The sequence below is a fragment of the Choloepus didactylus genome, chromosome 7 (genome assembly GCF_015220235.1).
Source record: "Choloepus didactylus isolate mChoDid1 chromosome 7, mChoDid1.pri, whole genome shotgun sequence".
Taxonomy (NCBI): Eukaryota; Metazoa; Chordata; class Mammalia; order Pilosa; family Megalonychidae; genus Choloepus; species Choloepus didactylus.
The window spans coordinates 40,242,759-40,260,650 of record NC_051313.1 but is presented as its reverse complement, the minus strand read 5'-3'; the positions used below and the strand labels follow the sequence as shown (position 1 = coordinate 40,260,650).

General features: G+C 38.3%; 2 protein-coding genes across 5 annotated transcripts in view; one reads left to right on the top strand and one right to left on the bottom strand.

The window, feature by feature from the left end:
* Positions 1-4,704, bottom strand: part of WASF1 (WASP family member 1) — a 103,287-nt gene extending 98,583 nt beyond the window's left edge. For 2 of the 4 annotated variants that reach the window (XM_037844398.1, XM_037844395.1), the window contains exon 1: positions 4,157-4,405. The gene's annotated coding sequence lies outside the window, so the exon portion shown is untranslated. Of the gene's footprint in view, positions 1-4,067; positions 4,086-4,156; positions 4,406-4,614 lie in introns of those variants that run through there. The other 2 variants (XM_037844396.1, XM_037844399.1) reach the window with 2 other exon arrangements.
* A 443-nt stretch (positions 4,705-5,147) lies between these two features.
* Positions 5,148-17,892, top strand: part of CDC40 (cell division cycle 40) — a 48,691-nt gene continuing 35,946 nt past the window's right edge. Inside the window, 2 exon segments of the mRNA XM_037842869.1 lie at positions 5,148-5,342; positions 17,741-17,827. Of these exon segments, the coding sequence (XP_037698797.1) occupies positions 5,154-5,342; positions 17,741-17,827 (276 nt within the window). The 5' untranslated portion in view covers positions 5,148-5,153.

Below are 17,892 nucleotides of genomic sequence, written 5' to 3'. Positions count from 1 at the left end.
AGAAAGAAAAGAGAGAGAAAGAAAGAAAGAAAAGAAAGGAAGGAAGGAAGGAAGGAAGGAAGGAAGAGGAAGGGAAAGGAAGGGAAAGGAGCAAAGCAAAGCAAAACAAAACATAATAAGAACCATAATAACAAAATACCTCTAAAAACCTGAAAAGGCTTCCTTCTGAGAATTTCTCTAGCCAGAAGTAATAAACAGTAAAATTAGAAAAGGAAAATGAACTCATAGTAAAAGAGGGTTACACTGAGCAGAAAGTGCCTTAGAATTTTATTTGTAGGTAGAAAGGACCTCAGTAATCATTTAATTCAACCTTCTCATTTTACAACCATGAAAACCAAGACCCTGAGAAGTAAAATGCCTTGCCTGTGGTTACACAGAAAAAAGACCCCAGCTCCTTCCAAGTCCCCTCATTCCCTGATCCCTTTCCCCAGAAGACGGAAGGCTACACCACCCACTGAACTGAGGAAGCCCCTCCTTTTCATGTCCAGTGACCAAGAGAAGTTCCTAATAATGCTATCAGGTCCAGCCTAGGAGACAATGTATTCCTAGCATTGCAAGCTAGAAGCTGAATTATTTTTCCACAGAAAGACTGTTGTACACAGTATTACAGATATTTTAATATAATATTTATACTACTACCATAATTTTTCTAATGCTCTAATATTGTTAGCCTAATCCTATAATTCAGGTATACTGTAAGGTTAGCCTTTGGTAGACTGGCTAAAATTCTAACTACCAAACAATATTGTTTCTATTAGAAAATAAGTTCTGAGCTTTAAACCATTTTACCAGTTTTAAGATATAATGAATCTCATTCTAAGTTAGGAACTACCAGTAAATTGGACACTTGATGTCATAAATTAAAAACACAAGATTCTTCATTTTATAAAAAGCTCGAACACAGAGGTCATTTATTTTTAAAATTAGGTATTCTGGCATTTAGTACAGGATTTAATACACATATATCTTTTTATTAATATTTCACTGGAAAACTGAGATAAGTAAAAAAGAACATTTCTATTCTCATTTAATTTAGGAAAAACAAAAAATTAATGTACATTCTCATGAAGTGTGATATAAAAAGTAAGAACAAAATTGTTAATGTCATTTTCACAAGTGAAAAGTTGCCAACTTAAACATTATTCAGTATCTAGTGCTATTTAAAAAATGTGTGGTTAAAGGAATTATGAATTAAGTATGAACAGGTAAATGGAATTTAAAGAACCCCCAAATACATTTTTCTTCTTTCCATTTCTTTGAGAAAAAGCTATGTGATGTTTCACAAATTAAAATTTAAGTTTGATAAATCTATTTTTAGATATAAATTTCCACCCAATCTATTGGATCAATGGATATTCTTCACTCAGAAAACTGAGGCATTACTATTTGCCAAACAGTATACTAAGGACTTGGAATTTATGACAATAAGCATCGAGTCAGTTCCTGTCCTCAAGGAGCTTGAGTTAAATGCATTTTTCCGAGTGATAACAGCTGAATTTTAATTGGTCACTTAAAAAATGATTATAAAATGTAATCAAAGTAATTCAGAAAAAAAGAAAATACATAATAGCAATTTTAAAGATCCTTTAACACTCTTATATGAAGAAGTTTTTCCATAAAGTAACCAAAAGCACTGTTTTGGTAAAAATTCTACTAATATAATATTTTAATAGTAATTTTTGCTATGAAAACGGACTGTTAATTCTCCAATAAGGAAATCAGAAGCTTCTAACCAATGTGGCAATGAAAATCAAACAGAGAAAAAATATCTTAAGCTATTTTTATAATAAATCAAAATGCATAATTAAATATGGTCTTATATAATTATTAATATATCACCTCTGAAGATAGTTATCTACAAATCTGAATATTCAACAAAGTAGCTCCATGTCATACCTTAGAAATGATCTCAACTATGTATTTTGCATTGTGTCATCTGCAAATTTTTCAATGAAAAAGGCCTTAATATTTTCTGGAGATTTTATTTTTCACAAACTTAATTCAGTGTTTTACTGGTTTCATTATAGAGTCATATAATTTTTTCATTATTAATGACATATTGAGATCAATAAATCTGCAAATATTAAAACCCCTCATGGATGAGAAATATTCTTCACTTTAGAGCTATACCTCTCCAAAGCAAAATTCGACATGAATCAGCTATCCTAATGTGCGAAGAGATATTCCAATTGCATTTTTTTCATTGTATTTTACACTGAAATATTTTCATGATTCATCAATTAAAATATTTCAATGTTCTTCAAAAGCATTTTGAAAACGTCTTTACTAAATTTAGGCAAACTACCTAGTGAAATAAATGGGTAGTATCTTCATTTACATTTAAGGAAACCAAGGCACAGAGGTGTCTGTTTTGTAAATTGCAATGTCATTTCCTAAACAAGCACCTGATCCTACACCATCAAGTTAAATTATATGTGCGCCACTTACAAGTGCCATAAAACAATTACTGTACCATAAAACAACTGCCTCTGCAATGCCTATGTACAATTCGGTTTCATCAAAAGGATTAAGTGTAACATGCTTAAACAACAAAAACTGGAAAGGGAGGATTAAAAAAATAAAAAGAAAACACGTATTTTGATAGTGAATAATTTATTTTTAAATGATGAAATGTAAACAATTTTTAACATAATTATCAAGTAACCAACAGTTGTTTCTTATACTTTCCAAAAATATTTCATCTTTCTGATATAATAGAGCATGCAAAAATGGAGCCTACTCATCCTTGTAGATAGAAGTTAGAAAAACGAGAAAAAAATTCTACGACGAGCAATTAAATACATGAAATCGCAAAGAAAAGAACTGAAAATTAAATTTAAATAAATTGGGAAATGCTCAATATGACAGTTAAAACGCATCTTAAATATTAAATTCTTGTATTCAATTATATCAAGGCTATGATAGCAATAAAGTATTCTGCTACTGAAAAATAAATACAAAACTTTTCTTAATCAAAACTTGAGAAATTTTATATCAAGTACTTGACATAAATAAAAATACTTCTCCCAAAAGAAACTTAGAGCATAATGGCAAAACTGTTCCTGAGAGTTCAAAGACTCATACTGCATTTGTAGTTATGATAAATACACTGCTATGAACAATTAGAAAAATGGAAGTTACCTACCATAAAATTAAACTTAAGAACATTGATTAAGACGTGTTGGATAACCAATAAATCAATTTACGGAACAGAAATAACACGTGAATCTAACACCAAAGAAAAAAATTAAGTATGCTCCAAGGCACACCTTCTATAGAAAAGGATAGGATTAGACTGAGTCCCTTTAAAGTACCTAGTCTAGCTAGGGATTAATTAATTAGTCGGTTTAGGACAGGTCATGAATGTTCAGGTCACATGTGCTTTCTTTTCATCAATATTCGAGTTCACCATCCGCGAGTGCAAGAGAAGGCGTCAGAGTACCGAAGCTAGGGGGCATGCTGTAGCAAGGGGAAAAGAAAAATGGAAAAGGTGCAATGGATGCTGCATAGTTGAATAATTATCCGGGTGGCACAATGGGCGAGTCCTGCCGACAGCGGAGCTGAGAGAGCAGCTCCCTAACTCTGCCCTAGGCGCCCCCATTAACAGGCATCAGAGGCGACCGCACCACTTCGCTTCCTCTTCAAACGAATAAAAGGGTTTCCCATACCCGCTTTACCGTTAGGTCTTTAGACACCGACTCGCGGCGCAAACACAAAAACGCACAAGCTTGCTTTACAGAGCCTCGGGCTGATAGAGCGAGCAGGGGCTTCTCCACGACCCCGGGCTGCAGCCTCCCGCAAAGAGAGGAGGCAAGGGGGCGACCCACGGGGACAGGGGACGGGGGGGCTCAGGCGATGCCACCTCAGGTGATCTCTCTGCCTAGGGCAGCCTCAGGGCGGTCCCTGCAACCAAGACCCAGGCGCGCCCGCCGCCGTCTCCCTCTGCACCCAGCCCGGCCGGCGGGTGGGCGGCGGGAGCTCGGGAAACCCACGAATGGGGGTGGGGGTCGTTGCAGGGGGAGGCGCGCCCATCCCTAACATTTGCCGGGCTAGAGAACCACACACACCTCTCTCTGTTCCGGCCGTGGAGGAAGAGTTCCTCTCTCAGCATCCCCGTCACCCCCTCCAAAAAAATTCCTGAGAGACTCGCGCTCACCGTGAAATCTTGGGTGCTCTTGCCTTACCCCTTCTTCATGGTTTGGCGGCGGCCGCCAGTCCCTCTCAGATCCTCGGACTCCACCTAGAGCCCCCAGGAACGTCGGGCTCAGGATGGAATCCGCTCTGGGCAGCGACCGAGGCGCCAGGCCACGGGGATCGCCACTTGCGGCGCCCGCCGGTCGCCGGACCCACAGTGTGCTCGATGCGCGAGCGAACAACACCGCGAGCCGCCGCCGCCCCCCGTTCGCCCCCTCCCAGCGCACGACGCTCCACAACCGGACGCGGGGACCCGCGCCAGAAGCCGGGGGTACCGCTGGACTCTCTTCACCTAACCTCTCATCCTTCCCACCTGGAGCTATTCCCCGCCAGTCAAGGTCTTCGAACTTAAGACTCTCATTTTACTGTATGGCTCCCAGTGTCCAGGCATAACCCTTGTGGGAAACTCTACCCACTCACCTGTCGGGATGGCTATTTCCCCCCTTTCCTGAACCTGTGTGGTATTGCCCAATCCTCCGTTTGGGGGAAGGGGAACGGAGAGCACAGTGCTTGGCTAGGGAATGAGGGAAGATGACAGCCAATTGAATGAACCATCCATTCAGGGGCGGGATCCAGGAGAGGCCTTCCCGCCCGGCCCCGCCCCCTCGCCCGAAACTACACTTCCCATTATGCCTTTTCCCACTTCCCGCCGCGCTGCACGCCGGGAGTCAGAAGCGCAAGGCCTCAAGGTATTTCGGAACTTGTAGTCTTTAAGCTAGTCAGCTAGATCCTGAACGTTATCAACTATCATAATTCTCTGTGTTTCCCTAGATAAATGTTTCCAAATTCATAGTTAGGTTGGAGTTACTCTAACAGTAATCAATTGATTGTTTGAAAATGTTGTAAATGCTTTCTTAGTAAAGTGAGGCAAATAATGTGTTCCGTGGCAATCTGTCAGGACCTGGGAGCCGCTTCTACTTCCGCCGGGGCCGGGTCTCCGCAGAGGGTTTGTTGCCGTCATGTCGGCTGCGATAGCAGCTCTGGCAGCTTCTTATGGTTCGGGTTCAGGGTCCGAATCGGACTCGGACAGTGAGGGCGGACGATGTCCGCTGCCAGCTGCCGACTCCCTCATGCACTTGACTAAATCGCCTTCGTCCAAGCCCTCTTTGGCAGTGGCAGTGGACTCGGCTCCGGAGGTGGCAGTTAAGGTAAGCGCTTTGGCCGCTGCTGGTGCAGGTAGTGTTGGTTTCTCTTTCAAAACCCGCCGCCAGCGAGGGCTTGTTAGGCTTTCGCGTACCTCTTCCTTAGGGCCGGGAGCGAAGTTTCTAAAGCTTTTTGCTTCCCACATGCATCTTCTTCGGGAGAATCCGAGAATTGGAAGTTTAGGACAGTCCTCCACTGCTCCTCGCCCTGCCTTCGGCCCTAAGAAAGGGAAGATAGGGGGTGAAATTTGAATTTATAGACTGGGACGTGGCCTCATAGAGCAAGTGCAGTCTCAGAACATAAATAAAGGTAGATCAGGACTGCCGAAAATAAAGTATGTGATCTTACTTGAAGTGACCAGTGGCCCGGCTTGGTTTTGTTTTTGAAACCAGAACTAGGTTCGAATCCCGGCCCCTTCAGTTGTGTGAACTTGGGCAAATTATGCAACTTCCTGCTTCCTCACCTGTACAGTGGAGATTATTTTAAAAGTGCCTATATATGGTGTGGATTATTGTGAAGAGTTAGTGGTACAGATAAATTAATAGCACCCTGCCTAGTACCTAATGAGAATGCTATAAATACTAGCTGTTATGATTATATATGTTGGTACACTTGAGAAAAAGACCTTGGGTTTAAGAAACTGAGTGCATGATCCCAGTGAGGAAAAGTGATAGAGGGAGATGTTGTGCTATATAGTTCATTTCACAAATGTTTACTGAGCACATGTTATTTGCCCAGAACCATTCTAAGGGCTGAAGGCACAGATGCAAACAAGCCAGGCATCCTTGTCATTATGATGTATGTGTTCTAGTGGAACAGGCAAACAATAAAATGTGAGCAAAGGTTGTACTGAGTACTATGAAGGAAAAATATAGAGTTCCATGACAGAGAATAAGGTAAGAGTATGATTTTAGATAAGCTGGTCAGGGAAGGTCTCTCTGAAAAGGTGGCTTTTGAGTTGGACCTGAAGAACAAGAAGTAGCCAACAATATGCAGATTAAGGCAAGAGTTTCCCCTCAAAGGGGACAGCAAGCCATGAGTGACAAAGATCTTACTTACTATGTTTGAAGAACTAAGAAAAGGGTAGTGTGATGGAGCCCTCTGAGAGCATCCACCAGTTGGTAGTGTTGGTCCAGAAATTCTCAATGGGGATCTCAAGATGTGAAAAAGAGGAGACAGAATGCAAAAATTCCTTTGTATTTAAGGACCCCCAAGTCTAGTGTTGTAACTTAAAAAGTCTTTTACAGAATTCAAGTGAGCCATTTGTGAATTTTACTTTTTATTATTGGACATCTGGCTTGAAACAATGCTTAGAATCTTATCTTTATAAAAAAACAATTCCCCAAACTCATAACCTTCCAGCAACCTCCTCGGTCGTCCTTTCACAGCTCTGCTTTTTGAAGCTCTCTTCACTTCTTCATCTTATTTTCTCCTTAACCTAATATAGACTGGCTGTAGCCTCTTGGGGAACTACTCTCCCTGCATTCTTTTGGAGGCCTTCCAGTTGCCAACTTCTGTCATCTGACTTGAATCTCTGCATCAAGTGACACTTTAAAAAGTTCCCCTTCCTAGAAATTTCCTCTCCTTCTACTGCTATGAGGCCCTTGTCAGTCTTCTGGGCTTCTGTTCTGCCCTTCCTTTCAACATTGGTGTTCCTTGAGACTCTGCTCTTAGTTTTCTTTGCTAGCCACATCAACCTCAGTCTGTGCTCTGATGGCTGACACGTGAATGCTGTGAAGTGGTTAGCACAGGCTGTGAAATTCTCGACTGCCAAGATTCAACTCTTGCCTCCAGCACTTAACAACGAGATGACCTTGGATAAATTATTTAAGCACTCTGTGGCTCATTTTTTTTTTCATCTGCAAAATAGGGATAACACTAGTATCTATCTCATGGAGTTGTAAGCATTATCATAATGCTTGGAAAGCGCTTATAACAGTGCTAGGCACACAGTAAACTCTCATTAACTGTTAGCTAACCTCATTATTTCTAATTCTAACCTTGCCAGCTCCAGACCTATTAAACATCTGGACTGTCACGCACCTCCGTTTTAATGTGCTGAAAAATTAACATTTCCTTTCCCTCAACATCCATGTCTTCTGTTTTGGTTAGTGACCCCACAGCCCACCCATTGGTCCATGCCAAGAACAGAGGGGTCATCCTTTTCTCTTCCTTCTTCCTTAGACCCTGAAGCTAATTCAGATGGTTCTAATATTTCTGCTTCATTAATGTCTCTCAAATCAATTTCTTCCTTTCCATTCTCACTGAAACAACTTTCCTTTATCTCCTGCTCACTTCTCCCAAGAGTCATTCTTTACTTTTCTCTCTCTCCTGGTCCCTACTTTTGGAGAGTGGGACCTGTCCATTGTAACATTGATATTTATCACACCTCTCTCTTTCCTCTTCTGTGGCTAGTGTTCAGTTCAGATTCTCGTCATTTCTTTCAAGGCAATTACAATAATCTCCTCACTGGTCTATCTGTTTCTTCCTTTCTTTGTCTCCCAATTCCATACCTCATTCTGTCTGTCTCAGTCACCCAGAGTGATCTTTTTAAATTCCAGTTTCATCATGTTGCTCCCTTGCCCAGAGCCACCATGTTGCCTAATGGGTAAAATTCAAGTTCTTATGTAGCACATGAGGCTTGCCATTCTTCCATTGTGAACTCTTTACAAAGGCCTCAAAACCTAATTTTCTTTTTTCCTCTCTCAAGATTTTGCCTAAGGTAGTTTCTCTGCCTGGAAATCCCTTGCCTTGTACTTGTCCCAAACTCTACTGTCTTTAGAATCTAGGGTACCTGCTCCCTTGGAACTCTGTGCTACCTTAGCACACTTTTCACACTTTATTTGTAACATTTGGCCACATTTCTGTGGTTTGTTAACTTTTTTTCTTTTTCCTGGATATTAGGACTCTGGGAACCAGAAATTGTAAGGCCTGTTCATTTTCACATTTCCAATGCCTAGTACACAAAATTGAGGGAAATGTTTTTTGAGAGAACGAATGAAGGAATACATGAAAAAGAAGATCTTATAAAAGCATGCACATTCAGAATCAGAATTTGAAAGTTGGGAGGGCCTCTAGAGCTAAGTCAATCACCTCATGTTATAAATAAGGAAATCCAGAAGGAGAGGTTGCTTAAATTGCACAATGTTCATTAGAAAGCAGAATTGAGGCTAGAATCTATGCCTTCTGAAACTCTCTGCAGTTTTCTTTTCTCTTTTATATTAATTTCCCAGGTGTCTTGGTTTGCTAAAGCTGTCGAAACTGCAATATACCAGAAATGGACTAGCTTTTACAGTGGAGGTTTATTAGTTCAAAATTTACAGTTCTAAGGCCATTGAAAATGTCCAAATTAACGCATCAACAGGAGGATACCTTCACTGAAGAAAGGCTCATGGCATCTGGGTTTCCTCTGTCACTTGGGAAGGCACATGGCCCGAGTCTGCTGGGCCTCTCCTGGGGTTAGCTTCTTGTTTCCATGGCTTTCTCCAAAATGTCTCTGGGCTTCTGCCTTAGCTTCTCTCTCTCAGATCCTGTGTGTCCTTGCTTGTTTCTCTCTAAGCATCTGGGGGTCCTCTCTTAGTTTCCCCAGGGCAAACTCTGGATTTCATCTCTTAGCCTCTCTGCTTGTTCTGGTTTCAATGGCTATCTCTAAAATGTCTCTGGGCATTCTTTCTCTAAATGTCTCTGAGCTCTCTTCAAAATGTCCCTGCCTTTCATGCTCTCATAGAGGACACCAGTAAACTAATTAAGACCTACCTTGAATGGGCGGGGTCACATCTCCATGGAAATAGTCTAATCAAAAGTCTACCCCCACAATAAGTCTACCCCCACAAGATTGGACTAAAAGAACATGGCTCTTCTGGGGTACATAATAGATTCCAACCAGCACCCCAGGGATCTGGGTTCTGTGGTGAGAGTATGGGGCATTGCTGGTTTGTGAGCCAACACTTGCTATGCACAAAAAAAGCTTACACGTAGTGATTTGTAATGATATGGAAACAACCAAGGGAGCAGATGTGAAGCATGCAAATATGTTTTTCTGTGTTTGAATAATTTTATTGTGGCTATTAGTAGCATTTTGGCAGAGAATAAATTCACATGGTGTTTTTAATCCATTTCTCTGAACACTAATGAGTTTGAGCGTCTTTCATATATGTTATAGTGATTTGATTTTTTTCCTCCCTTTTGAAGTGGCTATTGAGTCATCTTTTTCCTATTGATTTGTACAAGATTTTTATATATTCTGAATACTATCCTTCATTAGTTGTATGTGTTGCACATATCTTTTCCAGTTTGCGGCTTATCTTCTCACTCTTTTCACTGTCTTTGATAAACAGAAATTGTTTATGTAATCAGCCTTATTAATTCTTACCTTATGGATTGTGTTTCTGTTTTCTTGTTTGAGAAATCCTTATCCCAAAGTCATGAAAGTATTCTCCCGTTGTTATCTTCTGACAGAAAAGTGCTATATCTTTGTTTTTCACATTTTGGTCATTAAACCATGTGAAATTAATTTGTGTGTGTATGGTGTGAACATTTTTTATAATATGGCTTCGTATCTGGTAGTACAAGTCCCCCTCCCCTCCATTTTTGTTGTTGCTATTCAAGAATGTCTTGACTATTTGGGGCTTCTATAATTCTACATACAGTATAGAATTAACTTGTAAAGTTCTAAAGCCTGTTGGAATTTTGAATGGGACTGCATTTGAAGATAATGCTCTAGCCATTCATTTAGGTCTTCATTAGACTTCTTTAATTTCTTCCAACGTTTATGGTTTTCTCCATCAAGGTCTTGTACAGTTTTTGTTGGAGATGTTTCTAGGTGCTTCATATTTTTGTGCTATTTTTTTCCACTTATTTAATTTTCTAATGGAATCATTCTACTTACCTAGTTGTATCAGCCACAAATAAAACAGTGTTTTTTCCTTCCCTTCAATCCTTTTTTTTTTCCTCCTTTCCTTATTATCATGCTTGCCAAGACCTCCAGAAGGGTCCAAAATAAAAAGATATACCAGGCAAATTCTAACCAAAGGAAAGCTGGCATTTGTTGTATTAAGATCAGTAAGGTGAACTTGAAAGCTGAAAGGTTTAGTAGAGATAAAAATAAACTGTCACTTGATAATGATTAAAAGTTCAATTCACCAAGAGGTATATAACAATTTTAAATTTGTGTACTGTAAGTTCAAAATAGTTAAGCAAAAATTGGCGAAACTACCACCACAGTGGGAAATTTTAATACACCTCTCTCAGTAACTAAACAAACAGAAAAAATCTTTGTTACTATAGAAAATTTGAACAACAAAAATAGCAAACTGGATCTAAAGGACATATAGAACATTGCACTCAACAGTGTAGAATATTGTTTTCATGTACTAATGAAACATGATTTTTTAAACAAACTGACCATAGACTAGGCTCGGGGTTGGCAAACTTTTCTGTAAAGTCAGATAGTAAATATTTTAGGCTTTGCTGGCCACAAGCAGTCTCTGTTTCTGTCACTTATTATTACTACTACAATTATTATTCTCCTCCTCCTTCTAAACAACCCATTTGTTTTTAAAATGTAAAAACCATTCTTATTTTGCTGGAACAAAAAACAGACTATGGGTTAGACTGGACCCACAGGCTGTAATTTGCTGACCACTGAACTAGGCCATAAATTACTCAACAAATTTTATATCATAGTACCACATTCTCTGACCACAGTGAATATGAACTAGAAATTAGCAACAAAAGATAAATATAAAATTAACATATTTGAAAATTATGAAAGTGCAATTCTAAGTAAGCCATGGCCCAAAGAAAAATATCATAATAGAAATTAGGAAATATTTTGAACTGAAAAATAATAAAAATAATACTTATCAGAACTCATGAGTAGTGGCCATGGCAAAGTACATATATATATTTTTATATATTTGTATAGTCTTAAATATGTATAATAGAAAAGAAGAAAGGCAGAAAGTTAGTATGCTAGGTGTCCATTAAACCCCACAGGATGATGGGAAATGAGAGTTCTTGATTGTTGCATCTGATGTGCAAGCGATCACTTTCTGCCTATAGTACATCCTTTAGAATGTTCTTTACTGAGAATTTGCTGGTAGCAAATGCTTTCAGTTTGGTTTTTAAATGTTTGTATTTATCCCTTTTTCTTGAAGGATTCCTTCACAGGATTTAGTATGTTTAGCTGATCTTTTTTTTTTTGTTTCCTCTCAGCAAATTTAACACATTATTCAACTATTTTCTGATTTTCATTGTTATTGACAACAAGTCAGCTGTCATTGTAGCTGTTTTTCTTTGAAAATGATTTGTCTTTTTTCTTTTGACTGCTTTTAAGATTCCCTTCTACCCCTACTTCCCCTTTTTGGTGGGTTTTTAGTTACATTACAAGGCATATAGGTGCAGATTTCTTTTTATTTGACCTGTTCAGAATTTGTTGGGTTTCTTTTATTATGGATTGATTAGTTTGGATTGTGTATCTTTCATCATTTCTGGAAAGTTCTCAGCTCTTATCTCTTCGCATATTATTTTAGTCCCATTCTCTCTCCTCTTATTCTGGAACTCCTGTTAATCAAATTTTTGTTCTCTAAAGTATGACAGTGATTCTTTTCTGGCTAAAAGTTAATTTTAATGCCACCTTGTCAGATTTTGCATTTTAGAAGTCATGTGATGAGCCCTGTTGGGTTCCAAGAATTGCTTATTAAGTGTCTTTAAAAAAATAAAAGTAGGCCTACTTTCTCTCATTTTAATCAATGACAGTGTTACTTTTCCCCTGGTGTCTTCCCTGTTTTTGCATAGCCGACTTAAGTAAAATGAAAATTTTGCATCTAATTTTGAGGATTTTATTTAGCTGCTCCTTCTTGAATAATCTTCTCATATTTGTAAGCATCACATTTTCCCTCTGCATCTGTTAAGACAAAATTCAAAAGATATATTTTTCTGAATATATATTCTATTATGTCATCTACCAAAATTCTTATCTTAGGAAGTTTAATCATTTTCACTTTGTGGAAAAAAAAATGGCATAAATTGATAAGTAGTTTGTAATAATGATTAGTAGTTGTGATCTGCTTTAAAGTTTACAAAGTGTTTTCACATATTTTCTCTATTTTATGTCAGTAAGTAGTGTGGAAAGGATTAAAAAATGAATGTCACTTAATTTATTCTCAAATTACTTTGAATCAACAAAAGATAAACTACTTAAATTATTTGACTAACAGGATGCCCTCTACTTAGGGAACTTTAATTTCTATGGATAATTAAAACAGAGTAGAACTCCCTTTGTAATTCTGTGGTAATTCCAGTTGCATACCTGATTGGTATTGAACTGCCTGTGGGTATTAAATCAAGTTTGTGGTATTGTACAAGTTTTTCTAATTAAATGTAAAATTAACAGCCCTTTTTATTCAGGAGGGTTGGTCAATTTGCTCTTCTAGAATTTTAGCAGGAGCCAGAGGCTGAAATTTAGTTATTTTTTTTTTTATCATTTCTACTGTTGCATATATAAAGAGTAACTTTTTAAACTTTATTTTGCATTTAAAACTTTATTTCTGTTAATACTCTGTTTGAAATAAATTTAGAATATTTCAAAAACCTTTAATTGGAAAGATATGGTAAGCCATAGTATAAAGTGATTCTAGTAATTATGCTCTATAAAACCCACTGGGGAAAATGTTTGAAAATAGATTGGAATGATGAATGCATAAATATATGATGGTACTGTGAACAAGTTGATTGTACACCATGGATGATTGTATGGTATGTGAATATATCTCAATAAAACTGAATTAAAAAAAAAAAAACCATTGGGGGGATATAAATATGGCTAAGGCCTTTTTCTTGTTCTTTTGAATTTATGGTACCTGGTTTTGCTACTGAGTCCTAGGTGATATACTATCTCTACTCAGTGGAATATTGTTGTGTACATTCTAAGGTAATAGGTATGTGTCGTCTTTAAGCAGCCCAGTTTTAAACTCCCTTCCTTAAGAGTCTTAATGTGAAGAACAACCCTCCCATCCCCCACCTTTAGAAGCTAAAAACCCAGACCCTCACTCTTCCAGCTCTCTTGTAGTTAAGGCTCGGGGCTACAACTTGGGCTCAGCCAAACAGATGGACCCACCCAAGCTTCCTAATCCAAAACTAATCCACAAAGAAGCAAAGAAAGAGGAAGATATTTTAAGTGGCAGTAGTCATGGCAACAGTGGTGGCCAACATGATGTAGTTTCTAGGGCCAGTAGTCCCAACCACAGCATCCACTGCCAACTGTAGCAGTTCAGTGATGGTGATCTATTGTTCCTCACTGGGTTGGTTCTGTGATATGATTGATTCTGAACTGTGATTTCAGCTATATATTCACCCTTTATTTATGCCCATTTCCCAAAGCTGATTCTCCATCCTTTCTGGCAATTCTGTAAGAAACCCAAAAGGAGTCAATACTTGGTCTGTGTAATCAATATGTGACGGTTTCTGTTGCTTAGAACTAAGAATCCTGAAAGATCCAATTGGTTACTCTGCAGAGAATTTTTTGTTTGTTGCTAGTTGGATCCCTTTAACATTGATCACTGTGGTTATTTTAAAATTCTTCCTTCACATTTATTCTCTTATTACCTTGAGTCAAGTGAAAATCTTGCTGAATTCACCATCAGTAAAATGAAGCTGATACATACCTCACAGAAATGTTGTAAGGATAATCTCAGCTAGTGTCTACTCTGGTGCTGGTATATTAGTGTTTTATCATAGCACTTACCCTCTTCCAGCAATCTGTATAACTTATTATACTGGTTATTATCTATCTCCCCCCTATAATATATATGACAAGGGCAGGGACTTTTGTCTGTTACTATGGACCTTGAAGAGTGCCTGGCACATACTGGGCACTCAGTCAATATTGTTGAATGTATAAATGAATTTGAAGTCACTGACCATACTTGGCTTATCCAGATGCTCATGCTCTTTACTACACAAAGAAAATAAAAAAGTAGATCAACTATGACTCCCAGTATTCCTCACTGTCTCCAAACACCTATTACTGCTCATCCATTCTCATCTTTGCCATCTCTGTCGCATCTCAGAGAGAGCTCTACTCTTTTTAGCAGCTAGTATCCCAACTGTGTCCTGGATTCTATCCCCTCCCACCTCTTCCAGGATAACCATACCTTTGATTATCTCCTCATTCTGGTCATGTGTTTCTCACGGGTGGCTCCTTTCCTCCAGCCTATGATTGACAAAGTCTTTAGTCAATCATAAGGGGACAAAAAACAAACTGAATTTTACCCTGACATTCTTTCAATCTGGCACCCCATCTCTTCTGCTGTTCTTCACTACCAAGTATCTTGTAAAGTAAAAATTATCACTGTCCTGCTTTTCTAAATTCTCATTTTTTTGCCCCTTGCAACAGGTTTCCCATAGTCTACCCCATTGCCAAAATTGTTCTGGGTAAGGTTTTTTATGGTGTAGTTGCCAGATTCAATGACCTATGGTAAGCCTTCATCCTACTGAATTTCTCTGTGGATTTGACTTTTCCTTCTTCAATATAATTTAACAAATATTTATTGAACATGTACTGAGTGCCCTGTATTCTACTAGATGTAAAAGATGTGATTCCTGCCTTTCGGGAGTTCCTAAACGAACCAGCAGAAAAGCATGTGACACAAATAATGCATCAAATACTGTAAAGAATTATGTACAATATTACTTAGGACTATGGATAAAAGAGTGGTTTTCCTAAGCCAGGAGGAGGGAAGGTATTAAAAACAATAAGATGACATATTATCAGAAAACAGAGAATGAAGTGTAAGAAACAAAGGGAAGAACATTGTTAAGGGCACAGAAAACATAAAAGTGCTTGATTTTAAAAATCAGCAAATAGTCTACTATGGCTAAAGTAGGGGTATATTAAACCAGATAGGGAGGTAATACAATAGACGGCAGTGGTAGTTGGAATGTGAAGTGGTAGTTAGAATGTGAAGAAGGGAGAGTGGGAATAGGGTTGCTGGAGAATATTTCTGAGGTAGAATCAATATGAGTCAGTGCCTGATTGGGTAATGAAGGTGGAGTCAGGGAGAAATGGTGTGTTCTGTTTTGGACATAACATAGTGTTTGATGCTGTGAAGCATCCATAAAACAATGTTCAACAGGCAGTTGGAATATGAATCCAGAGATTATGAGAGTAGTCAGGACAGCAGATAAAATTGTGAGGTTGTAATTGAAGTCATGAAAAGGTAAGATAAGGACTAGTAAAGATCTGGAGAATTTTGAAACTAGAGAGAAGGAAAGTTTAAGGGAGTGATACCTGGTGGACTTTATGTCTTTCAGAAGTAGAGAAACTAAGTCACCTGCTATCAGTGAAGGAACTCTAATAAGGTGTTCTGAGAATGGCAAAATTTTGGAACAACTGTGTCCTATAGTATTAATTTTCTGGCCAGTTGTCTAGTCTTCAGTCCTTAGGTTGTCTTACTCTACCAGTTCATCATTTGTCAGTAGCCTCAATTCTTTTCCAACATCACTGATATCAATGATATCCTACATATTTCACAAAATTTGCAGTGCTATTTTGCATTGTCTTCACCTTGTGTTGACAGATGTATCATACCATCAGCAAGAGGCCAGTAGAATAAAGATGGTGATATGATGATAGGGATAGTCCTAGGGACTGAGGACACACTTTTGTGTACATAATCCTCCCTGTGAAGCTTACATTATAGTGGAGGCAGGTAGGCAATAAACAAATAAATATATATCAGATGATTATAAATATAATGGAGAAAAATAAAGCAAAGTAAGGGAAAGTAGAAAACTTAAACCAGAAATCTGAAAGGAGAGCGAGAACAACCATCTGGATATCTAGGGGAAAAACATTCCAAAAGGGTCCCGTAAGTACAGAGGCCCTGAGGCAGGATTGCCCTTTGATGTATTGCAGGAGTAGCAAATGAGCCTGTGAGGCTGGGTAAAGTGAGCAGGGGAGGGGCAAAATGCTAGATTAAAAAAGAAGTTGGTGGGGAGGGAGAAAGGGAGGGAGGAGATCATGGACGGTACATTCTCAACCGATTAGACCCAGCTCCCTCATTTTATAGCAGTTTTGTAATGTCAGCCTTACTGAAATATAATTCATGGATGATATCTAACCTCCTTACACACATATTTTCAAAATATAACTTGCATGCTCTGACTGTAAAGGTAAAAGAAATGTGTTTATAATCAAACAACATGTTTTCATATGTAAATACTCAACCAGAATCATATGGGAAGCCACAAATGCCCTGAAAAACGACCCTAGGGAACTATAACTACCTTCTGAGAGCGACTGGTAATGGCTCTTGTAGGCCTTTGTTAGGCTTTTACTATATGTGGGGATGTCACTGGAGGCTTTAGAGCAAAGGAGTGACATAATCTTGTTAATATTTTAGCTGAATCACATTGGAGCAAGGCTGTGGGTGGGCAAGGGCTGGAGCAGGGAGACCAGTTAAAAAGCTACTGCAACAATTTAAGTGCAAGATGAGTGAAACAGGAGGTGAGAAGTAGTTGAATTTTGGGTGTGTATAGAAAATAGAGCCAATGGGATTTGCTGATGGGTTGGGTATAAGGTGTGAAAGAAAGAGGAGTCAAGGATAACTTCAGGGATTTTGGCCTCAGCAACTGTAAGGATGGAATCTCGAGAAATTTGGAAAGGGAAGGCTGGAAGGAGTCATTAGAGGAGGGGGAATCCGGATTTCCTGTTTGGACATAATAAGTTTGAGATGTCTGTTAGACATCCTGGGAAGAAAGATGACAATTAACAGTTATATATACGAGTCTCTAGAGTTCAGGGGAGAGGTCCAGTCTAGAGATAGCAGTTTAGCAGTCATCATATTTGTAACTGATGGGGTTATACAAAAGATAGACTACCATTTATTCCAAATGGATGAGATTTTTTAAAAGTTTGTTAAACTGGGGAATGAGTTAAGGACGGTTGAAACATTGACATAGTTATAAGACTTTTAATTTAGAAGGTCTGGGCCCTGCCACTTCCTTTTGTTTCTTCTGTCCCTAACCAAGTGCCGTCTGGGAACATATCTAATAAAGTTGCTGAATAATAAAGGAGTGCCTCTTCTGAATTTTCAGTTAAAAAACTTAATAAGAGTTGGAATCTGTTACATTAAGGCTTTCAGTAGTGATAACTTACTTAGAAATTTTCAGTTTGTTCAGATGGGAAAAGTCAGAATTTTGAAAGAAAAAAAATGGTTTGCATTTTAACCTCTAAAATTAACTACATGTATTATTTTTATTAATCTTTAAATTATTAATCATATGGTACAAGGAGAATAATCATAAAATTGGTGTTAAAAATGGTTGATGTGGTATTAACTGTGGCTTATAAAATCATGTCACTTGTCAGATCTTTAATATTCATTTGGTTTTCTTTTAGGAAGATTTGGAGACTGGAGTTCACCTTGATCCTGCTGTCAGAGAAGTTCAGTATAATCCTACCTATGAGACCATGTTTGCTCCTGAGGTAAGAAAATGCATTGTATTTAAAGTTCTGCCTTTTGCTGAAGTATTTAGATATATGGGTAGATA